The 27,894-nt window shown below is 24.3% G+C and overlaps 5 protein-coding genes across 9 annotated transcripts; 3 read left to right on the forward strand and 2 right to left on the reverse strand.

Annotated features, from left to right (window-relative positions):
- Nucleotides 1–95: 95 nt before the first annotated feature.
- LOC127282779 (proton-coupled amino acid transporter-like protein pathetic) lies at nucleotides 96–7,454 on the reverse strand. 3 transcript variants are annotated; one of them, XM_051307270.1, is made up of 8 exons: nucleotides 7,106–7,454; nucleotides 6,572–6,717; nucleotides 2,782–2,886; nucleotides 2,430–2,702; nucleotides 1,767–2,122; nucleotides 1,249–1,429; nucleotides 1,016–1,182; nucleotides 96–860 (listed from the first exon to the last, which is right to left on the reverse strand). In XM_051307270.1, the coding sequence occupies exons 2-8, from the start codon at nucleotides 6,694–6,696 to the stop codon at nucleotides 598–600; spliced, it is 1,470 nt and encodes a 489-aa protein (XP_051163227.1). In that variant the 5' UTR covers nucleotides 6,697–6,717; nucleotides 7,106–7,454; the 3' UTR covers nucleotides 96–597. The 3 variants fall into 3 exon arrangements, with proteins under 3 accessions (XP_051163227.1, XP_051163229.1, XP_051163228.1); XM_051307272.1 differs by lacking the exon at nucleotides 7,106–7,454 and having other exon boundaries at nucleotides 100–860; nucleotides 6,575–6,702; XM_051307271.1 differs by lacking the exons at nucleotides 6,572–6,717; nucleotides 7,106–7,454 and adding an exon at nucleotides 5,353–5,708 and having other exon boundaries at nucleotides 100–860.
- Nucleotides 7,455–8,217: 763 nt separating this feature from the next.
- On the reverse strand, nucleotides 8,218–18,182 carry LOC127282778 (proton-coupled amino acid transporter-like protein pathetic). Of its 2 annotated transcripts, none has more exons than XM_051307269.1 (10): nucleotides 17,943–18,182; nucleotides 11,937–11,974; nucleotides 11,751–11,839; nucleotides 11,094–11,189; nucleotides 10,868–11,018; nucleotides 10,544–10,665; nucleotides 10,104–10,459; nucleotides 9,837–10,020; nucleotides 9,550–9,716; nucleotides 8,218–9,423 (listed from the first exon to the last, which is right to left on the reverse strand). In XM_051307269.1, exons 2-10 carry the CDS (start codon nucleotides 11,937–11,939, stop codon nucleotides 9,059–9,061), a joined length of 1,533 nt encoding a protein of 510 aa, XP_051163226.1. In that variant the 5' UTR covers nucleotides 11,940–11,974; nucleotides 17,943–18,182; the 3' UTR covers nucleotides 8,218–9,058. The 2 variants fall into 2 exon arrangements, with proteins under 2 accessions (XP_051163226.1, XP_051163225.1); XM_051307268.1 differs by lacking the exon at nucleotides 17,943–18,182 and adding an exon at nucleotides 12,056–12,078.
- An 86-nt stretch (nucleotides 18,183–18,268) lies between these two features.
- Nucleotides 18,269–21,893, forward strand: LOC127282782 (uncharacterized). Its single transcript, XM_051307274.1, has 2 exons — nucleotides 18,269–18,523; nucleotides 19,868–21,893. The coding sequence occupies exon 2, from the start codon at nucleotides 20,668–20,670 to the stop codon at nucleotides 21,886–21,888; it is 1,221 nt and encodes a 406-aa protein (XP_051163231.1). The 5' UTR covers nucleotides 18,269–18,523; nucleotides 19,868–20,667; the 3' UTR covers nucleotides 21,889–21,893.
- A 1-nt stretch (nucleotide 21,894) lies between these two features.
- Nucleotides 21,895–23,409, forward strand: LOC127282784 (uncharacterized). The gene is made up of 2 exons (XM_051307277.1): nucleotides 21,895–22,315; nucleotides 22,442–23,409. The coding sequence occupies exons 1-2, from the start codon at nucleotides 22,196–22,198 to the stop codon at nucleotides 23,249–23,251; spliced, it is 930 nt and encodes a 309-aa protein (XP_051163234.1). The 5' UTR covers nucleotides 21,895–22,195; the 3' UTR covers nucleotides 23,252–23,409.
- Nucleotides 23,410–23,627: 218 nt separating this feature from the next.
- Nucleotides 23,628–27,510, forward strand: LOC127282777 (myb-like protein P). Of its 2 annotated transcripts, XM_051307266.1 has the most exons (8): nucleotides 23,628–24,001; nucleotides 24,307–24,453; nucleotides 24,697–24,956; nucleotides 25,055–25,247; nucleotides 25,425–25,535; nucleotides 25,658–25,888; nucleotides 25,952–26,212; nucleotides 26,288–27,510. In XM_051307266.1, exons 4-8 carry the CDS (start codon nucleotides 25,152–25,154, stop codon nucleotides 27,449–27,451), a joined length of 1,863 nt encoding a protein of 620 aa, XP_051163223.1. In that variant the 5' UTR covers nucleotides 23,628–24,001; nucleotides 24,307–24,453; nucleotides 24,697–24,956; nucleotides 25,055–25,151; the 3' UTR covers nucleotides 27,452–27,510. The 2 variants fall into 2 exon arrangements, with proteins under 2 accessions (XP_051163223.1, XP_051163224.1); XM_051307267.1 differs by lacking the exon at nucleotides 25,055–25,247.
- Nucleotides 27,511–27,894: the final 384 nt, after the last annotated feature.

Genomic DNA, 27,894 nt, shown 5'->3' on the forward strand with positions numbered 1-27,894 from the left:
ATGTTTTTATAAAACAAATTTTTCAAATAATTAATAAATTTTAAAAATTCAGATATTATATTTTGTTCTTAAAGAAATTTTTTTTTTTTTTTATACAACTGTAATGTACACTAAATTCTTATACGAGATAAAAAGCTTAACTTCTAATTTATAAGTAGAATAAAAAATCTTATTTATATTTAATAAATTAGACTTAATAAACTATTGAATGCAACTGGTTTTACTGAAATAGTTAACACTTTTCGAAAATAAAAAAAGTCATTTCGCTTTGCGAGTTTCTATTTTAGAAAAAGTGTTTGTCATATTTTCATTCATTGAACAGTAAAAAAAAATATTATTTTCAGATTCAATTTGATTTCAATGATTTTTTTTTTTATTTGAGAGTATCTCACGTTTCTCATTTGAGAAATAATGGAACGTTAAAAAATTATCGTCTTTCATTTCAAATTCCTTAAATATTTTGATGTTAAATCTCTTTTTTTTCAAAGAGTAGCAATTTTTATTCCTCATTTCGTTATTGTATATTATTTAGATAGTAAATCTATAGAATCATTTGTAATTTTCTTGATGAAATTGTATGCATTTGTTTTTTTTTTCTTAAGAAGATTTGTTTTCACCAACAGAATAAATAGCTACGATATCTGCTATAGCATTTTTCGAACCAGCAACCACAGCTATTAAACCAACAATACCAATTATGACATTCTTTATGATCATCCAATTTCCTGGACCAAAACCAATATCCCAGTAGGTCACTGTTTCAATGACAATTGGAATTAAAAGACCCAAAATTGAAAAACAAAACGCACCAATTAATCCAATAAATGGTCCAATTGTTGGAACTGCAATTGCCAACAAAACTGAAAAAAGAATAATTAATTTCTCTCTTCCTTTAAAAAATGCAATTATTTATTTTATTTATTATTAAAATTATCAAATTAAATTGAAAAAAAATATCCTAATTGTCAAAATTTGCTTCTATAATCTGAAAATTAATTTAAATAAAACTATTTACCTGCACCAGTTACAATGGCAGTTCTCACAACGTAATTTGCAAGAACTTCTTTCTTTTGAAAACGATGTTTGAGTCCATTCCACACAATGTCTAAACAAACGAAAAATTGCAATCCAAAAGTAAGAAACACAGCCAAGGCAATAAATAACTGCACCAATTGAGCAGGGCTGAAAAAAAAAGTTTTTGTTTTATAATTGAATTATATTTCGTATATTTAATTTATAAATACTTACATATCATTTCCAAGACTCAAAGTGATAGTATCTGCTGTTTTATCGACAAATGCATAATAACCCAAAAATCCCAAAAGAGCATAAATTAAAGTAACAAAAAACATTCCTTTATTGAGAACTCCAAAAATTCCAACAAAATTTTGTGGTGTTTTCATATTATTTTCAAGAGGCATCATTACACCTGAAATATATAAAATCTATAAATATATCAAAATAAATAAACAATAAAACTTTAAATTAAATCTAAATCTTTGAAAAGAAAAAAGAATTGTTCAAATTTCGACATTTTTATATTCCAATAACATAATCTTCAATTTTTTTATGACTCAATAAAGACAAACTAAATAATTAGTAAATAATGACACTTTTAAATCGTTCATAACCTTAAACGTCATAAATCAACAAACCCTCCGATTGGTCAAAGAACCGATCGATTAGATATCGATATCTCGAAAGAAGATTAAAAAAAAAATTTAATTTCGCGATAAAAAATTTTTACTAATTATTCTTTTACTCACCAATTGCTTCCATGGCAAAAATTGTAATACTAATGAAATTTGGAAAATTTTCTATATTCCCAACTAAAGGAACTTTTCTTGATGGGTCAATGTTTTTTATCAAATAATAAAAAGTGATTGCCAAACTGATCCCCATAAAACCGTTGGCCAACATGGAAAATGGAGCCAGATACTTTAAATTTGGAATCCAACATAATACAATTAATGGAAGTAATAAACATGCTATTAAAACTTGTATACTCGTGTCTGTTTTAACATATTGTTCTAAAACTGATTTGAAATTTTTTGCAATTATTACTGTATACACGCTGACTGCGCCAAAATAGGTTATGAAGAGACATATCTGAATGAAGTATCTGTGAAGAAAATGTGTGCAAAATAAATAAATGGTATAAGTGAATATAAAGTGATTAAATTAAAAAAAAAGTGATGGATAAAAATGATTAAAACAGATTTTTTTGGAATACCCATAAACAAAATTCCAAGCGGAATTTAAATTGTTTTATTGGGAAACAATTTTTTAAATGTGTTAAATAACCTCAAAATTAAAAAAATATGCAAATTGATTAAATTAAATATAAATAAAGTGCAATTAAGTGAATAAAGTGAAAGAAAAAGTGCTGAATAATAAAAAATTTCTTTTTTTTGTGAAAATTCTCTAACCTGAAGAAAGTTGAATATTTTCTTCCCCATTTAGGTCCAGTTGAGAATGCAGTCTCTGCAACATCTGCAAAACTCATTTGTGTTCTTCTAGTACGATAATATAAAATATGAGCACATTTTACTAAAATATAAGAGCAATGAGTGCAAACAAATCCTACAAGACAAGTTGCTATTAAGCCAATAAGAAGTCCTGAATTTTCAAATGCTTTTGGCATTGAAAGAATTCCTGTTCCAAGACATGCTTTCAACAAATGTGTAAAGGTATCACAATCTCTATAATTAATTAATTTATTATTATTAATATTTGTACTTTTTGTTGAAATTTATTATTTAATTTTAATAATGCTCTTACGTTGTTGGATTTTTTACTTCACGCTCAGTAAAGGGATTAAAATGTTTTTCATCTTGTTTTTGTTTTCTCGCCTCCACGTCTTGTGAGACAACTTGAGTCTGTTGTCTAGAAAATTTCATTAAAAATAATTTCTTATAAATAAATTTATTTAATTAATTTAAGTAATGGAATTAAATTTTTTTTTCATTTTAATTAGGTAAATTGATTTCCATTATGAAATTAAACCAGAAAGAAAACATTAAATATATATGTGCCATTCCAGGAGTTTTTTAGCACTTTTCGGAGTAACCTTTCCAAATTAAATGAAACATTTTTTTAATAATATTTATTAATATAAAGGTCCAAAAAAATGACTTTTTAAGTAAAAACAATTGTTTATTTAAAAAATACAACAATAAATAATGCAAAAAATTCACTTTTTTCCTGCAACTCCAAATAAATTGGTTTAAAGATCAAAATTTTCCTTATTTTTCAAGCTTTAATACCGCACAAGAAACATAGAGTCCGAGAAAATATTCAACTCACAATTTTTTAAACAATGTTTGTTTACTTTTTTGTATTTTATTTACTGTGAAACGTCTGCTAAAGCTGCGCGCGACGTTTGGAAGTTGTCGCTTTCCTTATTGAACAGAAGCTCATTACACTAGCGTAGTAAAAAACATGTTGTGTGAAAAGGGAGGTTTTTCATCCTTCAAAAATGTTTTTTATGATTTTTTACTGCAAAGTAGATAATTAAAAACCATTCAATGTGATAACCAGAAATTTTTACGTTTCGTTTAATGACAACATAACCTCACTTTTCACACAACATGCTTTCTACTACGCTAGTGTAATGAGCTTCTGCTCAATAAGGAAAGCGACAACTTCCAAACGTCGCGCGCAGCTTTAGCAGACGTTTCACAGTTAATAAAATACAAAAAAGTAAACAAACATTGTTTAAAAAATTGTGAGTTGAATATTTTCTCGGACTCTATGTCTCTTGTGCGGTATTAAAGCTTGAAAAATAAGAAAAATTTTGATCTTTAAACCAATTTATTTGGAGTTGCAGGAAAAAAGTGAATTTTTTGCATTATTTATTGTTGTATTTTTTAAATAAACAATTGTTTTTACTTAAAAAGTGATTTTTTTGGACCTTTATATTAATAAATATTATTAAAAAAATGTTTCATTTAATTTGGAAAGGTTACTCCGAAAAGTGCTAAAAAACTCCTGGAATGGCACATATATATATCATACACTTGAAAAAAATTATCTTAGCCCATTATAGTTTTGAAATTAGAATTAAGATTATAATCAATTAAAGTGCAATCAATATATATATCTCTTTGATATAAAACTACATCCCTTTTAACTTCCGAGAAGAATTTAATCAATCGATTTTATCTTCATATTACAGGGCCATGATCTCTTCATCATGTGTGTTTGTTTTAAAACTTGTCATTAATCTTATCATCATCTGAAGAAAAAGCTCTCAAAAGTTAATGCGGCCTCAATTGAAAAAAAAAAATGAATTAATTTTTCTAGAGACAATTATTAAAAAATATAATTTTTTTATTCTCTCATAAAAATATGAAAATAAATATTGAAACTGATTTATGTCCAAAAAATTGTTACAAAATGCATTGTAAATTAAAATTGAGGGTTGGGTTTTCTTTTCGAAATCTTTTATTATACTGTTATAAAAGAAAATAGATTTGTAATGGGTCTAATTTTGTTTTATTGTTTTAAAAAAAGTAGTTTAACGCTTTATCTCAGTTAATCTCAAACGATTACATTTCTTAGATTTTTAGTTTTCAAATTAAATAATTATTACAAAAATTTATTTTCAAAAATTCTGCTGAAAAATCTCTAAAATTATTAATTTTCTTCATTGAATCGAATTTTTATTTTTACAAATAATAATTGAGAAAATTCTACAATTTGCTTTGAAAAATTATTTTTTAATTGACAAATTTACAAAAAAAAAATTACTTTAAATTAAGTAAATTTGTTTTTTAATAATAAAAAAATATTGAAATTAATTCTCTAAATTAAACAAATATTTTTTTGAACATAGAACGTTTCAGTTTTAATTTATTAAAAATATATGTCAATTTCGATTAGACCCTCTGTCCAAAAAACCAATTAAGCAAATTATGGTTGGCCCCTTATAATTCTAACGCCGATAATAAAAATAGAATATATATAAGCTGGTTCAATTACCAATGGAATTTTTATTGTTTTTTTTTCGAAATTAATTTTTTAATTTGTAATTTTTCTTTAATTCACATCAATTACTAATGGAATTTTAATAGATTTTTTTTATGTATTAAATTATTAATTAATATTAATTGTATTATTTTTATATTTTCTTTTAATTTACGTTTTATTTCATTTTTCCAAATAACTTTGTTAAAAAAATAAAACATAAAAAAAGCTTCTAACTTTTTAAAAATAAAATCTTGAAATAAATATTTAATTTTTTGTCAATAAAAAAATTATTTATTATTAATTTTCTAAAAATAATTTTTAAATATATTTCCTTAAATTAATTATTTAAAATAGTAATTTTAATTATTTAGTTTTACTCACTGGCTTGACATCCTTTATCAAAAAAAAATCTTCCGAAAATTGTTGATATTTTTTATACACTTTTTTTTATAATAAAATAGCTATAACAGTATATAAAAAAATATATTTTCTGAAAATATAATCTTTATAAAAAACCGTTTATCATAAATGCGGAAACTTTAAATTTTACAGACAAGAAAAAAGTGTTTTTTTTAAATTATGCGAAATTATCATAAAATAAATAAATTTAAAAATATAATTTTTTTTCACAAAATTGTTAGTCAAATTGTTTTTAATTTTCTTTTAATTTAACATTTTAAAATTTTAATTTTAAAAATAATATACAATCTTCTTTTCAACTGACTTCTTCTTCTTCTTTGAATTCACAATACTATATTAATATAGTGAGTTGTGCTGCACTATTAAACTTATCTCCCTCTACTTTTGTTTCCCCCTCTCGATTTTTTATTCCAAAACTTTATTCATTCAATGAAATTTATTCCTAATTAACTCTATCATCCACCTCACGTAACGTTAATTAATAAATTACTGTTCATTATTTTTCATATCTTCTATATATTTGTATAGAAAACCACATATGATTTTACATTTAAATAGAAATTTTAAATATAATAATATTTTTATTATTTAAATTTAATTTTCTGCAAAAAAAAAAAAAATTATAATAAACAAAAATATTTAATTTTTAATTATTAATTAAAACTATTTTAATTTTGTAGACGAAAACAAAATTATTTTATTTTAATTGAAATATTTCAAAAAAAAATTTTTTTTTTTGTTTTAAACGTATCAATAAATTTCTCACCAATAATGATTGTAATCTATATTTTTACAACAGAGTTAAAAGGATCACACTAATGAATAAGCTGATTAAACATGAAATTATCTTTGAATAACTTTTATGATTTTATTTTATCACGTGAATTTGGAAAATATAATAAAAAAAAGTAACTATTTAACCATATTTTATTTCTAATACAATTTTTTTTATCCTTAACTCTATATTTTAAAATATTTGATTTTTGATGTTTTACAAACAAATAAAAAAAAAAAAATTCTATAATATTATAAAAATTATTATATAATGAATTCTTTCTGGTTGAATTATTTTTTTCTTATTAATTTTGAATTTATTAAATAATAAAAATAAAAAATGCTTTCATTAATTAATATTAATATATATATGATAATTATTTTTGATACAATAATAATGACTCACAACCATTGGAACAATTTATTTGAAGAATCTCCAATTTTTGTCTTTTCTTGTTGTTTTTCACTGTTTTTATTAATTTCCCTTGCACTTTTCATTAAAGACGAAATTTTATATGCTTTTTGATTCATTATGAATTCTTGTTACATACACTGTAAAAATTATTTCTAATCTGAACATAATATGCGTCAAAGTAATTTCCATAATCGATATTTAAAATTTTCGTGCGAATTTTATGAAAATTCATATATATTTCTTCATTATTATTAATATATAGATATCGATTTTAATAAGTTTTTTTTAGCAAAAAAATTAGAACTTGTTAAATAATTTAATATAAAATATATTTAAAAAAAACAAATAATAAATAAATATTATAGAATACCTGAAATAAAATCATAATCAATGATAATAATATTTTAAGAGTGAATAATTTTTCATTATGAATTTTATATTAAATTAAATGAAGATTTTTGTCTACAATTTAAAGAGCAATTTATTTATAATATAATTAATATTTCTAACGTATACGTAAATTACCTGATTTTATAATAATTAGTAAACTTGAAGTTGTAAATTTAATTATGAATAAGGAGTTAAGAAGTTAAAAGTAACGGAAGTTTGCAATTGATCCGACTGCTAATCGGATCAATACTGATTTATGTCAATAGATGATACTTTCAAAATGCATACTTCTGAGTGGAATTTCTTTAATCACTTTCAGATATAATAGAGATCAAGATCAAAGTGACTGATTAAAAAAATTTCAAGTACTTTTTTTTTTATCAATATCCTCATATTCACATTTTGCATTGGCATAAATATTTCTTTTCGGTATTTACATAACAAAAATTAAAGTTATGTCAATTATTTCAAAAGAATGCTCATTATTAATTTGCAAATGAAATTTCATTTTCAAAATGAAATTTCAATTTTGTTGAAAATAAATTAAACCATTTCATTAAATAAACTGTCAATTAAATTAATTTTTTTTTTATCTCATATATATTTTTTGATACTTATAATATAAAATGAAAATTTAATCTAAACTTATAATTATTATACATAAATTTAATATAATTAATGACTTAAAAATTAACTTAATCGAAGGCTTAAAATGTATAACTTAAAAGAATTAAAATATAATTTAATCGATGTTTAAGTGAAATTTAAATTGATTTCAAACTAAAAACTTCAAATATATAAATTAATCTTAATTAAAAGGACATACTTAAATTAATCTTAATCTATGTTAATAACTATAAAATTACAAATTTTCTCATGTCGTATAATAAAAATTAATTGCGAGAATAAAAAAAGTTGAGTTTATATACATTGTTTAATCGCTCGAAAATTAAATTTTCTTGCATATATTCAGCTTTTACAAATGATATAAATAAAAAAATCGAGTTAAATATCCTTTTTTTTCATATTGTTGTATAACATTATAAAATAAAGTATCGCTAAAAATTCTGAAATTAATATAAAGTAATAAAAAATGATTTATAAATATCATTTTTGCATGTTCGTCAACGTTTTAACATTTTCGTCGAATAAAAATAAAGTATTACAATTTTTTATTAAAATTATACAGATAAAAATTGAAACTTGCAAATTCTTATTTTTTTTTAAATATTTCAAAAAGTCATAACTTCAATTATTTCAATAATTTGATTTAATTAAATTCAACCATTATTTAAATTGATTTACAAATAAGAAGTAAATAATTAAATTTTTAAAATCAGAAAACGAATAAAAATTACGTGTAAAGTCGAATACTGTTAATTTCTGTCCTAACATAATGAAATTTGTTCTTAAAAAAAGAAAAAAAATAATTAATTAGCTACTTAGTTCTAAATTTTTCGGTTTCTATTAATTGTACTTTGTTTTGAAGCAGTGCGCGTTAAAAAAAAGCAAAAAACAAAGGAAAACAAACGATAGCTCATTTTAGAAATTTTTGCTTTTATTTCACTTCTTCAATTCTCGTCTAAAATAAAATTAGCTAAATTTTCATGTTTTCTTTTCAATTATTACAATATTTTTTTATTTGTGCAAAAATAGTTTCTAAAATGTTTCTTTTTCATTTGTTATCACTTTCATAAATTACTTTCATTGAAAAATTAATATTCTAAAAACACTTATTTTTCATCTCTTAACGAGATTATAGTGTATTAAAAATTATTTACATTTAATTATTAAAATATGTACATTATTTGATTGACAATTAATGTACATAATTAACATTTAAATTTATTAGATGTAGAGAATTTTGCTTTGCTATAAGAGTTATTCTGAATTTTAAAGTTTTTTATCTTTTCTTTTGGTGTATAAAAAATATTCCTAAGGCTCGATAAATGTCTCTGAGAATTTGTTTTTCTTTTGTTTTAATGTAAAATTCACAAAAATTTAATCAGTCACAGGCTCAAAAAAAATTGGAGCAATGAGACAAGCCTCTTTAAATTATTAAAATGGTAAAAAAAAAGAAACTGGAACCTATTCACCTATTGTGAAATTTGTAGAGGCTCCTGTTACTGGACTTAATAAATTTCCAATTGTTTTATTTAAATTTAAACTTCCATTGAAAACGTCATGAAAACTTTCATTGATACTTTCATTAGGTACATAAAGTTTAATTATTTCAATCAAGGCACTGCGAGATCCAAATACTAGAGCCAATATGCCTATTATACAAATAACTACATTCTTTAGAGCTACCCAATTTCCTGGACCGAAACCAATGTCCCAATAGGTCACAGTTTCGATAAAGACGGGAATCAAAAGTCCCAGAATTGAAAAGCAAAAAGCCCCAAGAAGACCAATAAATGGCGCGATGGTCGGAACAGCTGCGGCCAACAAAACTGAAATAAAAAATAATTTTATTAGTTTTTAATTCAAATTTTCTATTTTTTTTTCAACCAATGGCTAAAATTTTTAAATACTATTTTATTAAAAATCCATTAAACGAAAAATGTACGAAATTTTACCTGAACCGGTGACAAGGACTGTTCGCATTATATAATTAGCAAGTATAGGTCTCTTTTGGCATTTTTCTTTAATGGCATTCCATCCAATGTCAAGACATACGTAAAATTGAAGTCCAAATGTACAAAAAACAGCGGCACCAACAAGTATTTTAACAGCTTGTGCAGGTCTATAACAAAAAAAAAATATCGTAATTAAATTTAATTTAAATGATTTTTAAATTTAATGAATCGTCTTTAATACAATTAAATTTTTATAAAAAAATTTTCAAATTCGGTGTAAAACTTACATTTCTTCAACTGGAAGATTCAATGTTATTGATTCTGCAGTTTCGTCTGGATATGCACAATAGCCAAGAAATCCAAGAAGAATGTAAATCATTGTAACGCCACCCATTCCTCTATTGAGAACACCACAGATGCCGGTAAAATGTTGAGGTGTTTTCATACTATTTTCAAGAGGCATTACAACGCCTATTGATTTAAGAAAAAAGTTCAAAAATTAATTTTTAAATTAATTTTAATGAAAATTTATTATAGAAAAAAAAAAAAATTACCAATGGCTTCCATAGCAAAAATTGTAATGCTGAAAAAATTGGGAAATTCCGAAAGTGGGGCTACTAATGGAATTTCTGCAATTGGTTCAATATTAATGACTAGATAGTAAAAAGTAATTCCTAATCCAGTTCCCATAAAAACATTTGCTACCATTGAAACTGGTGCTAGATATTTTAAATCAGGCACCCAACTCAATAATATCAAAGGCAATAATAATGTCATAATGATAATTCTCTCATTATAAACATCTCCCGTATGATGTTCGATGACTTGTTGAAAATTTCTTGCAACAATTACCGCGTACACACTGCAGGTACCAAAATAAGTTATAAACAAACTTAGTTCAATGAGATATCTATAAAAAAAGAAAACAATTATTATTAAATTAAATGATTATTATTAATTTGATATATCAAAATATTCAGATTTTTCTCCTTGCCTAGAAAATTTCGAGAATTTCCTTCCCCATTTGGGTCCAGTTGCAAATGCAACTTCCGCCACATCTCCAAAACCCATTTGTGTTTTTTTTGTTCTATGATACAAAACATGAGCACATTTTACCTGAAAAATTGTCATAGAAAAAGAATTATTTTCTTTCATAATTATTATTTAAATAATTTTAATTTTTATTTTGTAAATGTATTTTATATTTTATTTCTTTATATTATTTAACTAAATTTCGAAATAATTAACAAACTAATAAAATTTACAATTTTTTTTTCAGATTTATAATTATCAAATGACAATGATGATTTATACTTACAAGAACATAAGCACAATGTGTGCATACAAAAGCTACTAGTATCGTAGCAAAAACTCCAACTGCAAGTCCAGCGCTTTTAAACGCAACAGGCATTGAGAGAATTCCAGTTCCTAGAGATGCTTTTAATAGATGAGTAAGTGTATCACAATCCCTAGAGAAAAAAAAATTAAATTTTTAAAATTAGATTTATTGGAAAAAAAAACAAAATTAGAAAAAATAAACTTACGTCGTTGGATTATCTACTTTGCGTTCCATAAAAGGATCAAATGCTTTTCCATCGTATCCATTTTCCAGATCCCGTGTAAATGCCTGAACTTTATATCTATAAAATAAATATAATATATAAAAAAATAAATTAAGTAAAAAAAAGTAATAAAGTAAAAATTAAAAATTACATAAAAATTGATAAATAAAATTCCTATCTTCTTTTTTAATAAATTTTACAAAAATAATTTCACCTCGACGCATCTTATAAAATTGTCAGTTAAAAAAAAAAAAAAAAGAGTATCTCAGATAAGCTGCAACTAAGTAGATTATTATTGGTTTTCTTGATGTATAGTCATTATAAATAGGTCAAGGAATTCGCACAACATGTTTGTGCATAATTATTATCAGGTAGTGAGCACTTAGGCAAATTGCGAACAATTCGATTGACAGGATCATTTATCTCATTGATGAAAGGAAACTCCGATTGTATTAATTGAAGACTTTAATTAAACCACAACGAACAAATTTCACAATGAAATTGTTGCTTTTGTTTTGTTTCTTCTGATTTGCATTTTCTTTTTTTTTCAAAACGATTAAATAGAATCGAATTTGATAAAAATTTTGTTGAAAATTATTACATTGATAGGAAATTTTTAATTTTTTTTTCTAAACTCACTTGTTTGGTAAAACTTCTTCCTTCTTTCCATCATGGGGAAGGAACGTGTCCAACTCAGTGGGCGCTTTATCTTTATATTTTTCTTCACCCTGAAAAGAAATAATTATTTTTTAATTTATAAAAATTAATAGATTTTATAATCACTTTTCTTTATTGATTAAAAAATTTAGAATCCTTTTAACTCACCATTTTGATTGATTGCTTTTCTATTTTTATAAATTCACCTGAAAAAAAAAATATTATTATTAAAAAAATAGAACAATTTATTTTATAATATTGTATTTATGAGTTTGAGCATTATATACGTCTCATTAAATTTTTATGAAAGTAATTTTAGATTAGATTATATAAGAGAAAAATTTGTTTTAAAAAAAATCACTCTTCTTGGCACTGAAGACAAAACTATTTGATAATTTAATATAAAAGTATGATTTTCTTTTATATATATTATAAAAAGATTCACAACCTTTAACATTAGGACTTTGATTTCTCATCACGTTTCAAGAATGCAAATAACTTTTAATTTTTCTGGTTGGCGTTGATATTTAATTTACATTGTTTACATTTTCGATTATAATGTATGTTTATTTTGCAATTGTTTATTTCATTATTGCAAATTATTATTATTATTTAAAACTTTTTTTTCATAAAGTTAAATTTTTTTAAAAATGCATAAAAAAAATTTGAAAGTATAAAAAAAGAAAATAATATGAAACCAGTCGATGAACATATTCAATGCTCCACAATTTAATACGGGATAATATCCGGTACAAAGTCGTATATACATGATAGAATAAACCATCTGTTTAAATATTTTTATAATAGGTATTACGTCACTAAAAAAATTACATAATTTAAAAAATATAAATTTTCTTTTAATTTCGAAATTTTTTTTTAAATAAATTTATTTTTAACATTTTTTTTTCAACGTTAATAAGGTATAATGTCTTCATTTAACAAAATTAATTTTTAAGGTCAAACGTAACTGTGATAAAAAAAAATTACAACATTAAAGATTGTTCGTATTTTTGTCCTCACAATTTTATCAAAATCTCTTCGTGGCGTTTTTTAAATAAATAAAAATTATAGTTATTTATTTTTTTTCATTTTTTTTTTTTTTTTGAATAATTTTAATTCAAAATTGAATCATATTTTTCTAATAAGAAAAGTATTAAAATATAATTAATAAAAATTACACAATTTATAAATATTTAAATATCTTTATTTTAGAAAATTAAAAAACAATTAAATAAGCATTTTAAAAAATTTAAATTACTAAATTTGGGTCACGATTGAAGAGACAATTTTTAAAAAATAAACTTTAAATTTTATTCTTATCTGACCACATTTTACAATCTATAACGTGTACTTTATAGCTATCAGAACTTAATTTTGATAAAAATATTTTTTTTTATTATTCTTCCAAAAAAAGTAATTTTTAATAAAATTTTTTACATATTAGCTTAGTAAATTACATAAAAAATAAATTTCCCCCGGTATCGTTGAGTTCATAATTCATTGATAAATTAGTAAATTTAATTTATAGACAATATGAGTAAAATGAAAATACCATCAGCGCGCATTTTAAATCAACAAACATTTTCTTTTTTCAAACAATAAACAATAGTTTGATAATAATTCATAAAAGTGTGAAGTAATCTTTTGACAAATGTTTCTTTAGAAATCCATCTTTGTTTGCCAATGAATTATCTGGAATCTATTAAAACCCACATTGTAAAATAGATGCGGTAATAATAAAGTTTGAAATGAGTTGTTACTGTTCACTTAAATAATTATCTATGATTTACAATTTCATTAAAAAAGAAAAAATAAAATAATAAAAAAATTTTTTCAATAATTATTGTACTAAATAAAACACATAAATGTTTACACAAAGTAATTATTGAAAAAAAATAAAAATTTGTGATACTTGGTAATTTTTTCTCAATTTAAAAAAAATGACCCAACTTTTAAGGAACTTTAATAATTTTTTTTTTTATAATATAAAATAATAAAAAGATTGAAATGAATTTATTTTTTAGTGAATGTCAATCAAGACGAATAGGACATCAAAAGACATTTCATTACATGACAACGAGACAGTAAAATTAAATTACACTCGAATTTATTCTGGGACTCGCGTGCTATCATTTTACAAGTAGCGTTGTAGGCAGAGGAAGTGCCCTGTCCCCTCGAATTTTTAGATAATTAATTAATCAAAAAGTTCCATTTGTAATGTTAGTAATAAATGAATTAACGAGATAATAAGATAGAAAAAAATTAGTTCAAAAATATTATAAAATAATGTTCAAAATTATTAGAAAAAAAAATTGATAAAAGAATTCTTTGAAGTAAAAATATATTTAAAAACAAGGTTTTTTAAAAAAAAGTTTAAATTTTTACTATAGATGAAATGTCAAATTAAACTTAATGAGAGAATTTTTAAATTTTCCACATTTGTAAAATTTTTTAAAAATAATTATTGAATCAAATATTAAATTAGAACAAAATTAAATTTAAAATAATTAAAAAATTAAGAATATTAAAATGATAAAATAAAAAAAAATTTAATCAGTTTTATTACAATTTAAATAAAATTGATTAAAAAAATTTTTTACGCTCCTTCGTTAGAAACTTAACAATTTACCGTTAAGCTAATTGTAATGCAAAAAAATCCCTCGAGATTATTTTGATAAATTCCCATGGCGAATGATAATTTATTCAATCTACGAGAGTAAAAAAAATTTTGTAAAATCGTCTTTTTAGATTTAATTTATTTTATTTATAATTCCAAATAACAAAAATTGAATTAAAAAAAGTAATGAATTTAAAAGTTTGATATAATTTCTGATCAATAAAATTCCTTGACCTGAGTTTCGTTTCATACAATTTAATTATTAAATTGTCTTTTGTCTCTTGATGAGCTTTCCTTATCAGAATTAAATATTTGATGAATTCTGTCGTTTTCATATATAAGAATTTGTTTTTTTAAGATCAAGATAATTATTTTCCTTTTTTTTCAATATTTTTGTTAATTTTTATATATTAAAACTAAAAGAAGGCTTTTCAACTTAATTTTTCTGCTAATATATTAAAATTCTCTTTTTTCAATTATCAAAAAACATTTTTTTTCACAAAGAAATTCTTTTGTCAAATGTATCAAAGATCAGTCTTCTGCATCTTTGACTCATCTGATCTCGTTTTATAAACTTGGAATTCTCTCTGAATGAGAAGGAAAACTTGTTTACAAATTTTTTTGCATTTAAAAAAAAGAAACCAAAGATTTTTAGTTCTATAAAAAAAAAATATTTGACGTCATTTACAAAGATATGATAATTTTTGTTCTTAAAAATATTTATTGCAAAAGATTGACATTAAATATACTATTCTAAAAAATAGTTTAAAAATTTCTTAATTTTTTTTTTCCAAATAAAAAAAAATATTATAATTTTACTACTTTTATTTATTTCAAATATACCGGCAATTCTCTTTTATATATAATATTATATTTTTTTAAGATAAAAAAGATAAAAAAATTTTTTTAAAAACAGTTATAAACAGAATAATATCTCTATCAAATAGTTATAATGGATAAAAAAAAAATTATTTCATTGATAAAGAAGAAGTTGATGATAACTTTAGAATTTATCAAGTTTGTTGCATTTGTAATTGACTCAATTGTTTTTTTAACCCATGTAGTTGCGATTATATTCAATCTTTCGTGTCTTTTATAATCGACTTATGGAAAATTAAATTTTTACTCAATTTTAATTTTTGTTTTTAATTTTCTACTTAATTGTATGAAAAAAAAAATTAATAATTTTTTTCTTTAAAAATATATTAAATTTTTTGAAAAAAAAAACATAATTTAACATTTTCTTTTATAAATAAACGAAAATAAACACATATTAAAAGGAGGAAAAATATATTGTTTTTTTTTATAAGACGGAAAAATTTAATTATATTTTTTTTGGCGAAAATCCATTTTGACAAGACGTGCATTTTTTCCCTCTGAAAATTTTCCTTGTGAATAAAATTTATGACGAAAGCACTTCTAGTCTCATATTACAAAATTTAAACAATTCGTCAATTTTTTTTTTCTTATGACATTGATAAAATAAAATAATTTTAAATAGTCCCGTTGATTGAATAAAAAAAATAAAATAAAAAAATACACTTATTTAAAAATTGCATAAAAAATTAATAAACAAATTAATTAATTAAATTAAAATAATAAATAAATATAATAATATTTTTCAAATAAAAAAAATAAGCTATTTAAGGGTTTGACTGGAAAATTCAAGAGGGTCAGGAATTTTCAATTTTGAAAATAGTATTCTATTCTTAACATACAGTCAGAGAAGTATTTATCGACTAGAAGCTTTGACAGAGATTTAAAACTCTCAGCGAATTAGAGTAACATATATAAATAATTCATTTCTACTTTAATCTGAGATAATTATTTAATCTTCTCATTATGAACCATATGCTCGTATTTAATTTATTAAATCGAATTAAAAAAAAAAATTTAATTTTTAAATATACGATATTATCTAAATATTTTCTAAAACTTGTCTTTTATGTAAAATCGATAAATTTTTTTAAATAAAAATATTATTCTCGATAAAATATTACATGTTAATTCAAGGTTCACAGACTTTATAATTATGACGTATTGAAAATAATTGTAGAACTCTTTTTTTTTTAACTGATGAAAAATATTTAGATCAATTTTTAATAGCAACTAATTAGATGATTTTTCTTTTTAACAAATACAAAATTAATTTTTTTTTAATTAAAAAAAAAATACATTTTTTATTAAGAAAAATATTTTTTTAGCAATTTTAATTACAAATGAAAAAAAAGTTACATAACAAATAAATCACAGTTGATATGATATTTAATTGTGATAAGCGAACACAAATGAAAATATTTTGCAAATTTGCAAATTAACAGACCATATTGCTAATAAAAAGAACTTTTTCTTGTTTGCTTGTAATTAGCATATATTTAAGCTATGTTAAATGGATGATATTCCTCATTTATGAATTTTCATAGTTTCAAAAAAAAAAAAAAAAAAAAAATTATAACAAAAATATTTCAAAATTAAGAATTAGATTATTGCACGTGCTATTAAAATTTAGGCCATATTTAATTTGTGATAAAAATAACGACCAAAGTAAATAGTCTAGTATGATAAAAAAAAAAAACATTTTTCCTTGAGCATTATGTACATAAATTTGAATAGAGTTCCGATGTTTGAAAATTTAATATTTTTTCTAAACTGTAAAACGGGTTGGATTATAAAAGAAAATTTTTTTCTTTAAAATTAAAATTTACTATATTTCTTTATTGTTGATAAAAATGACGTTTACCAATGTTAAAATTTTATAATGTAGAACGGATATTTCGTGTCGCTCTTGTCAAATAGAGAGTAATTTATGATAATAAAAATATATAAAAAGAAAAATAAAAAAAATGCAAATAAAATATTCCAGATTTAACAAAAAACAAAATTATCGTATTTATGACATTTTTTTTTTACTATCTCCAATGCACTAATTTTTTTTTTTATTGAAACATCAAAAGGTTGTTACATCATACACTGCAGTATATCAGCATCAAACTATCTTTCATTTAATTTTATTCAACGCTCCAAAATATTTCGCGGAAAAATTGCATTCCACGTGGTTAAGACGGTTGAAAAAAGTATGATGAAACACGTGTTTGAATTCGATAATTATTTTAAAATTATAATTCTTCGTTTTTCGCAATAATTTTTAATTCCCTAACATACTTTATACATTGTATGCATAAACAATATTCTTTATTTCTTAAACATTAAAAAAAAAACCAAAAATAATCGATAAATTATAATATGTATAATAATTACATCATTTTTACTCCCACGCGTTTTGAACCAATTTCTAAAACCGGTTATACAGCATTGGTTTGAACGTTATAATTATTAATAGAATAAATTAACTTTAACTACAATTTCCGTCGAGGGTAACATTTTTTTTTTTTTTTTGCAGAAAACCACCCTAGTTGAAAAGGTCAGTGAACGAAGAGAGAGAAAGAGAGAGACATTGATCCATATATGTATACGTTTGCAATTATATCGATAAAATGAAATTGATAGGATACCTATATGTATTAGGACTCGTGGTGCTTTAAAACATTAAAGCTTACCTGGTTTTTTCTTTTCCTAGAAAAAGGCAAATTAATTTGTCAAAAATGTTGCACTACTTTAACTTGAAATGAAGCACTATTTTAGATTCATTACTTGGGAAATTTTTATTCACTTATAATTTTGAAGGAAATTATTCAAAAAAAAAAAATTATTATAAGAGTTCACGCCACACAGGCAACTGCGCGAACCGGCGAGCGAATGCACACATCGTGTGCTTTGCACTCCAAAAGTTAAAGAAAGCAGGTTATTATCTCCCGGAAACCATGTCCTTTAATTTCTCTAAACGCCACCAGGAGCGCTACTGTACAGGAGGTTAGTAGCAGAAGCTTTTTTACACGTTAGTTTGCAACAATTGTTTTTTTTTTTTTTTGCATTTAAAAAAGCTTTTAAAACAGTATAGTGTATTTTTATTATTAACAGAACATTGCTAATATTGAAGAAGGTCGATTTTATAGTAGAGGCATATTTTTGGATCATGTTTAAAAGTATAAAACTTGAAAAAATGTACCGAAGGCATAAGAATATCTGCTTTATCACGTGTTTCACAACCGGCTAATGGATTCACATTATTTATACAAAGGTAAGATTTTTTTTAATTTAATTGAATTAAAAACTAATTGCGTAATTTCATTGTTTATCAATTTAAGTCAACATGAAAGATTGTTAAATTTGAAGGTTATGTTAAAGAATTAATAATTGTCAATTTTATTCACATAACTGTTTGTTTACTTTGCATACAAATTTCAAAATAAATACTTCATTATTATATAATTATTTTAATCTTTTTTTATGTAATATAATAATAATTAATAATATAGAAACACTATTGTCTTTGATTTGTTTGTAATTGATATATTTAAAAAAATGTTATTAAAAGATTATTCTTTTAAGCACTTTATAAATAGCTGTAAATAGAAAAGATAAGAATTACAATAAGACGTAATAATATAAAATAATTTTAGATCCACGTGTATTATAGAATTGCTTTTTTAATTAAAAATTAATAGTAAAATTGTAATTTTATAATTGTTAGATCCATAATTTAAGGACTTATTATTATTATTTACTTTTATTTCAATTTGTTGAATAATTTTTAATTTTTTTTTTCTAATATAATTTTTAACACTGAATAATTTTGATTTCAATACCTATATTGAAGATTAAATTATTTCTTCGCACGATCATTTTATTGCGCTTTGATCTCAATTTGGATATATATTAGATGATATTCAATTATGAAATAACAATGAATGCTCGGGTTCTTTAAACCGAATATGTTTCTTGGTGACCTAGAACGATGTCCCAAACCTTGACATTAACAGAGAGCAATGTCAAGATCAATTTTATTTTAATTGAGAACGATTAATTTCTCAGACTATCAAAAGCAAATGTATTCTTTTGCTTCTTAAAAGATTTGATTCCATTAATTGAATAACCCGCATATGTTCCAAAAATAGAATTAAAAAAAATATATATATATATATATATATAAATGAATTTCAAAAGAATGTAGATCTTATTTAATTATGTTAATTATTAATTTTTACAATTTTTATTTTAATTATTATGTTAATTGTTGATTATCTTTTTCGAGATATTTTTTTTCAATTACCTTCAATCTGAACTTGAGATTCTTTAATTCATTTGTATAAAGATTACAATAAGAGGGATTTACTTTTTGCAACTGCTTTTATCAGTTCAGCTAAAAATAATTACGATTAAAATATTTCTTTTGTTTCTTATCTTATTTAAGTTTATTCACATTTCTCACAGATTAATTTAAAGTAATTAAATTTAAACGGTAAAAAAATGTCCTACAAAAATTTAAATTTAAATTAAATTTTTTTAATTATCTTAAAAATTATTATTGAATTTATATAAATCTTTTTAGAGAAAAAATAATTTGTCCATTTTTTTTTTTAAGGAATGAGAACAAGCTGATAGGTCCATGTGTGAAAAATTAAGAAGAATTATGCCAGAACAGAAAAGTAGGTGACATAATGTTGATGTCGCAATCAGGAGGTGAAGGTTCAAGAAACTAGGTTGAAAAGTTGTGTTAAATAAAAACGCCCTCATGAGATTAATGGTACGTGAAAGAATTTCAAAGAAGCGAATTAAATTTATTATATTTTGGACGATAAGCCACGTGGCAATATTAGAAGAAAAAAAAATTATCAAAATCATAAAGAATCTTTTGTTCTTCTAATCTCGTTTTTTTTTTTTTTTGTAAATATTAAATTTCAGTTTTTTGCCTGATAAATTTCAAGATTTCAAAATTTTTATTTTATTTATTAAAAAAATCAATTTTCTAAATAAATAATAATTGTGATTGTTAAACAAAAAATAATATTAGTTATAGTATGACATATTTTACGTCTTAAAATAACTCTTTGAGATAAATTGTCGCAATGAATTATCTTTTATTTGATCTTTTTACTGTCATTTAATTCCTACTTGGATTTTGATTGACACGTGTTGAGAAACAATTTAGTCAAACAAAATCCCACTTAAGAAGTCAATAACCTAATGATGCATTTAAAATAATGAAAAAGTTGAATATCGTTTTTTTTTATATTTCACTTCAAGTCAAAAAAGAAAATTAAAATTTTAAATTAAACAAGTTTTCATTAATATCTAATCTTATCTTTAATTCTTCAAAAATTAGATAAATAGTTATGAAAATTTAAATTTAAAAAGTAGTAAATTGAAGATAAAAAAAAAAAAATGTCTCTAATAAAACCAACACCTGTCTTTGGTGAAAAACAACCTCCACCACCGGAATTTAAGGAACAATTTCTTTTTCTTCTTGAATTTTATATTTATGAAATACGAGGTGAACGTTTGGCAAAATTAAATCAAATGTTCTTTGTGCCGACTTGTGTGAATTTTCATTTTTTGGATTTTCAAGATGATGATTTAGAAATAACACCAGTTAATCTTATGTTTGAACCACAAGCAGGAATTTCTGATGATGTTGAATATTTTAATGCTGGACGTTCGGTTATGTTTTCAGTATCACAACACGTGGTGGCAAAGAAATTATCTGAGTTGAAAATAAAATTATTTGTTAGAAAAAAAATGCCAGAGAATATAAAACCTGATATTATCATTGGAGAAGGTGAAATTGATATGACAAAACAATTTGCAGCGTTGCGAAAAGAAATGTTTCAATGTTGGCACATTGGTATACCACCGCCGCAAATTTTTGAAAATGAAATTCCCCTATTTTTAAATAAAGAAACAATTGGAATGATGAAAGTTTTTATTAGACTCTCATCTTATGGTCAAAGTATTACAACTGAATTTGAAGCGCCAAAGGGACAAAATAAATCATTTATTTTTAAAGGCAATAAAATTAATGACAAAAGTTTATCTTACAAATGTCGAATAATTGATTCTAGGGAAATTGATATTTGTAAAAATTCGGAAGATGATTTAAAATCATCTTGTCAAATTTGTCAGCCTTGTGGTTTAAATTTTGCGGTCACAAAATCAAGGGACAATTGTTTAAAAATGGAGACGACAATTGCAGGAAATGATGATTGCAATAAAGATAATTCTAGGAAACAAATTGGTCCCATTCAGTCGAGTAGGGGATCGAAGCAACCTTGTGGAAAAGCAGTGGTTTTAAAGGTTTCTGGCCTTTTAGATGTTGGAGATGGTAATAAGCAACCGACGGTTACCGTTGCACCGGAATGTGATGCTGCGACGAAAAATTGTGATCCCGATCACGATATATTTATATTGAGAATTGGTAAAAAAGGATTGGTCGGTCCAAATGAAAAATCAGATATTCAACTTGAAATGAAAACACCCAAGGGTCCAGAAAGAGGACCGCCAATTAGACATGAAACACGCGAGGCACAAACCGAGGAGGAGAAGAAGAAAGAAACATCCGGTGGAAAAAAATCAAAAGCTTCAAAAAAAAAGAAAAAGAAGAAATAGTCAATTTTTCATTTATTTGAAAATATTTCTCATATACATATTTTAGAAATTATAATTTACAATAAAAAGATAATAATAAAAGATCTTGGAAATGAAAAAAAAATCGTCAGATTAAAATACGAGTAAAACAATTGAAAAATTGATTTTGACTTTTCTTCTTAAGGTTATGAAAATTTTTCATAAGTTCAAAAATATTTTAATTTGAAAAAAAAAATGTTATAAAACATTTAAAAAAAAGAAAAAATAATGAATAATTAATTTGTAAAATTGTGTAATTAAATTTTTTGTATTTGATTCAAGACACATAATGAATGACTCGGAGCAGGAATTGTTTTTAATTGAATTTCTTGTCAGCAAAGTAAACATTCCTTCGGTACAAGCCATGCATGATCAATTGCTTCCTGCAACAACTTGCGTATCATTTCAGGTAAATTAAAAAAAAATGTAAATATTGGAAAAAAATTTATTTTGAAAACATTTTGTTTTTTTTTTAAATTTAGATTTATAATATTAAATTAATTTTCTTTTAAAAGTGTTTTTTTTCTATTTTCAGATTTTGAGTCTCCCACCGGTGATTATTGAACAAACGTATTTAAATTCCAAAGGATGTTCATGTGAAAATTTTGATACACAAATATTTAATAAAGGAAAATCGTGTTTATTTGCCCTTCCAACTTTGGTTTTGGAAAAACCACTCACATCATTTCCAATTACAATGACAGTTTATAAAAAATTACCACCCGGTGTTCTACCAGATGTTATGTCAATAGGAAGTCATCAAATTCAAGCAAAGGATTTTATTAATAATATTTTAAGAAAACGAATTTTTAAATCATCAGTAGCGCCATCGACAACTAGTAAAGAAATTTATAAAATTACCACAGCCACTGGTCAAGCTGTTGGTGAAATTGAAATTTTCATGAGAATTTCATGTTTTGGAAAGAAAATCATAACACAATTTCAAATACCCCATAATCGTAAACCATTTTTATTTAAAGGTGAATTAGACAGTCCTGTGATTCAATGTAAAAAAATACCATCAAATTGTAAATTGGTTGAGAAAAGTTTTGCAGCTGGTGAAAAAATTGAGGAAATAAATAATTATCATTGTCCAGCACCACCACCATCGTCGCCAATTAATTTAAAATCATCATTAAAATCAAGTGTAAATCGAAATAGAGAAGAATATTTACAACCTGGAAATGTGTGTTTTAAAGAAAGAAATTCAACAATATTTGAAAGAAAAGAAAGACCTTTCTCAATGCGAAATGAAATGACAAATTTTCAAAAAAATGATACAAATACACGTAAATGCGGTTGTAGAATCAAAATGGAAAAACAATGCGGCTGTAGTTGGAAATAATTTTTATTGGAGGGAAAAAAAAGAAAAAATATGAAAATCGATTTTTCCTCTAGAACAATAAACGATCGAATAATATACTTTTTCCAACTGTCAAAATTTTAATTTTATTTCATTTTCGACTATACTAATTTTGGAAATAAAATGTCAATTAAATTTTATTTCGATTTACAATCTAAAATTTCTCAATTTAATTACAAGTAATTTAATAATTATAAATAATTTTCAACACATAATATAAATTTTTGTAATTGAATATTTCTTTGACTTCTATTATTATTTCTGAATAAATAATAAACGGCACTAGGCAACAATGATTATTTTTCGTTCACGCAATATCTTATCTGTCTGTGGTTCAATATTGACATTTATTTGTCAGTGAAATATTCACACGCAGCTGCAACTTCCTGAGATAATTGAGGAGAATCAATTTGCAAAAGTCGATATGAAGAATGTGAAGATAATAAAGCAAACTGGTAAAAAAGGGGCAAAAAAGAAAAAAAAGGAGAAAAAAGAAATGGCCAAAAATGAAGAAAATAATAATAATGCTGTGGAGAATCGTAAAAAAGAGAAAGAAATAAGAGAAAAAAATTGGGAAGAATGTTGGTATAGAAAGCTTCAAGAACAAGAAGAACGTGAAGATAAAGCTTTTTGTTCAATTCATGGTTTCTATCCAAAGCCAAAAATTCAAACAAACATTTGGCTTCAAGTCACATATGGAAAATTGTCACAGGATGTTCAACTCTGTTTCAAGTAATTTAATTTATTCAATATTATTAACTAAAATTAATTTTACTACAATTAATAATAATATTAATAGTAATACAAAATTATTAATTAAATAAAATTTGCAATTTTTTTTTTAATCTAATTTGATTTTTTAATTTAATTATTATTTAATTAAAAAACTAAATTATTAAATTAAAAAAAATAATAATAATAAGAAACAAATTTTACCTTTCTGATAAAAATACAATATTATATTTGAGAAAAATATTCAAACAGTTAAAATCAATATTGTCTGCAGTAAATAATTGCTTTTAATTTTCTTTTCTAAGAAATGATCTTATTCCAAAACCGCCACCACCGCCGCTTCCTCTTTTAAAAATAGAAGAATTCAAACCACCAGCTGTTGAAAAAGATGAAAGAGAGAAAGGAAAACGAAAAGAAAAAAGAAAATAAGAAATACTTGACAAAAACTTTAGGTAAGTTAATTACATACTTTTTTTTAATTTCAAAAATTAATATAAACAGAAATCAAATTTTTTTTTCCAATAAAATAAATTAATTTTTTAAATTATTAATTTATTATGTAAAAAATTTTTTAACTTATTTGTTTTCAACTTTTGTTTGTAAATTAAATCTCCTCTTCAGGGAGTCTGACAATAAATAAAATTATAAAAATTAATTAATTAAATTTTTTTCTGATTCGCGTCTTCTGATTCTAGTCCGTGGGATGGTTTTTAAAAGAAGAGGCTGCCCTAAAGAAAATATATAAGAAGGGGTGAAAGTTGTTATTCTTGTCACATAGGTCATTCACCGTGTATATAGGAAGTGGAATATTTGTCAGGACGTAGATGACATTGTGCGCCGACTCCTTCTCAACCCTTGGTCGGGGGGACAATTTGGGGTGGTAGGCCGATATTCTGGCGCCTGCGTTGGATTCAGGGTGAGAATCTTTCTCTAGGACAACGTCAGCAATCATGTAGTAAGGATAAAATTTTTTTTCTCCTTCGTTGAATTTAGTGTTTTTTATACATATATAGATAATATACTTATATGAATTGTGTCTCCCAATTTTCCCAGTTGGATCGCATAATGATAACGACTTCATTTATCTCATCGAATTGATCTTCCCCAAATTTTTCTCATTTTTTTTCTCAATTTTATTAAGAAAACGAAAATGAATAACTCACCCCAAAATTCGGATGTTAAATCTACACACCGTACCGGCATTGATAATAGTGATGAAGAGGATTGGAGTGGCGTTGTAGAATGTGTAATAAAAAATTGTTTTTTTAAAAAATTTCACTATTTTAGTTTAAAATTATTTGAAAATTTTTTCTTAAAAATATTTTTTTGTTTGTGAAATAAGTAATAGAATTAATATTTGAAAATACTAAAAAAAAATCTGTTCTTTGAAATTTTTTTTCTAATATTTATTTATTTTTTTCAGGCTGTTTTAGAGAGAACAAAATCTGAACGAGCAGCACGTTCTAATGAAAATCGACGACGTCGCACAATTATTGTTGAGAAAAAAAATGGCTCGTATGGTTTCACGTTACAGGTATTATATATTTTTTTCATATTTCATAAATTTAAAAAAAACAAATTTATTTTCCACACTTCTAATTTGTATTAAAATTTAATTAAATAGAATTGAAAAAATTAATTTTTTTTTTTTCACAGAGCTATGGAATTCAATATAAAAGGGAACAAGAAGTCGAAATGGTCACCTATGTAGATTACGTTGAAAGCGATGGACCTGCTTCTAAAGCTGGGATGAGAGTTGGCGATGTAATTGTTTCAATAAATGGTCAAGAAATGGATCGTGCTGATCATGAGACGTTGGTGAATTTCATTAAAAATTGTGATTCCCGAATGCGAATGGTCGTATCGTTTGAAGATTGTCTCAAAAAGGTAGATTTTTTGTATTACCTTTTATTTAATTTGTTTATAAAAATCTATTTTTTGTCATTTTAGGTTGGATTACATATGCGTTATATAAAATTACAACAAGCTCTTCAATCGCGTCTTAATGAATTGGAACGACTTTGCGAAAGGGAACGTTCAATTTTAATGGGTCGTTGGAAAACACATTCACTGCCTGCACGTAAAAGAACGCCTAATAATAATTCTTCAAACAATTCCAATCAACCGTCAAAGCCTTTGAATTTGAATTCTTCTACAGTTCAATGTTGTCGTCCTGCGACTTCCACGGAACATTTACTTTTATATTCTGTGGTGAGAATAAAAAAAAAATTAAGAATACTAAAATTTTATAAAAAATAAGTTAAAAAACTAATTTTTTTATTTCAGTACGCTGATGGTCGACCATTTCTAATACCAAGAAGTGCCGCTTGTTTAGTAGCAGTTGGTCCACCGCGATCACGAAGCGATCATCATCATTTTTTATCTAAAAATCCAAGTGAAACATCATCTCGTCACAGTTATCATCAATCGAATGGATTACTTGGAACGCCAGCAAAATCAAAATCACACAAAGGTAGCCAAAAAAATTGTAATTCAAATAATGAAAATCAAATTCATTCGACGTCGCACAATTTGTGTGTGGCGTGCATTAGCGCTTCACGCCGTCGTGATACATCGGATGGTGGAAGTTTAGACGCTTATGATTTAGCGAGTCCTTGCTGTGATCCAAATTGTGTACCAAGTAGAAGACGTCGAGAAAAACAACGAAGAGCGAGACATGAACAAAATCTCCATCAACAACAGCAGCAGCAACAGCAACAACAACAGCAGCAGCAGCAGCAAAAACATCATAAACATCAACAAACAGATCATCATCATCATCACCATCATCGTGAGCAACATAATTCACATAATTGTTCACGTGCCTCAGGTCATAGTTTACATTCAATAACAAGTAGTGAAATATCAACGACTGTTGAAAGTGTCGCATCATGTTCAACATCATTGAGTACAGACACACTCTATTGGGATCAAAATCATCATCCAAGACAATCAACATGTTTACAATATGCAAAACCAAAAAGTTGGGATAATTTAACAACAAAAGCATTTGGTGGTTATGGATTTGGTTATGGTTATCTTGATACAGCTTCAGTTAAAACGCATAGCGCTGAAAGGCCTGGTAAAAATTCACATAGAACAAAAACAACCCCAACTGGTTCAATACAACGAAGATCAACGGGAACATCAACGACAACTGTTTATTCAAGTTCAAATCGTTGTTTTCAACCGACAAAATCAACTGAAAGCCTATTAATTCCATCGCCTTATCAGCAAACTGAATTGGAAGGTTCAAGTGTCAGTTGTGAATGTTTAGATGGTCCTGGTACAAGATTTATTACTGTTCAACTTGATAAACATAATATAAGACAAGATGAGAATAATTATTCAACAATTAGTGGTCATTCATTAAATAGACAACATCGTCGCTCTAGTCATTCGGATAATAAATTAAGAGCTATGAATAGTTCAGAAGTCACGAGATTGTGAATATAATGTCATTTATATTATGATGATTTTAGTAGAATAAATTATGGTACCATGTTGCATATAGGATTTTTTAGTAGTATCCGTTGAAAAATATTTATTTTTCATCTTTTTAATTAACTTTTTTTTCAGTTTTAACCATGGTTTTTGTTTTAAAAAAAGATTTTTTTTCCCTTTTTTCCAAACGTCAAAAATGTGATCATAACCTCTATTTTTTGTTTACAAACCTAACAGCACGGAGTAGTATAAGGAGGCTCCACTAGGTGGGCAAAGTGTGAGAAAACCGAGTCCGATTTTCCGGAAATTAATTGCTTCAACTAGGATTAACCTCACTAGCGGTTCCTAGCGGAAAACTCTTGTAAGCTCTAAATTTAAACAGTGGCGCGTGTCAAGTGGTGAGATACCCAAAAATGCATTTATCGTGTTTTTTTTATGTTTTTAGTTAC

Source organism: Leptopilina boulardi, unplaced genomic scaffold (assembly GCF_019393585.1).
Source record: "Leptopilina boulardi isolate dan_hultmark-lab unplaced genomic scaffold, ZJU_Lbou_2.1 LbouV2_302, whole genome shotgun sequence".
NCBI classification, from domain to species: domain Eukaryota; kingdom Metazoa; phylum Arthropoda; class Insecta; order Hymenoptera; family Figitidae; genus Leptopilina; species Leptopilina boulardi.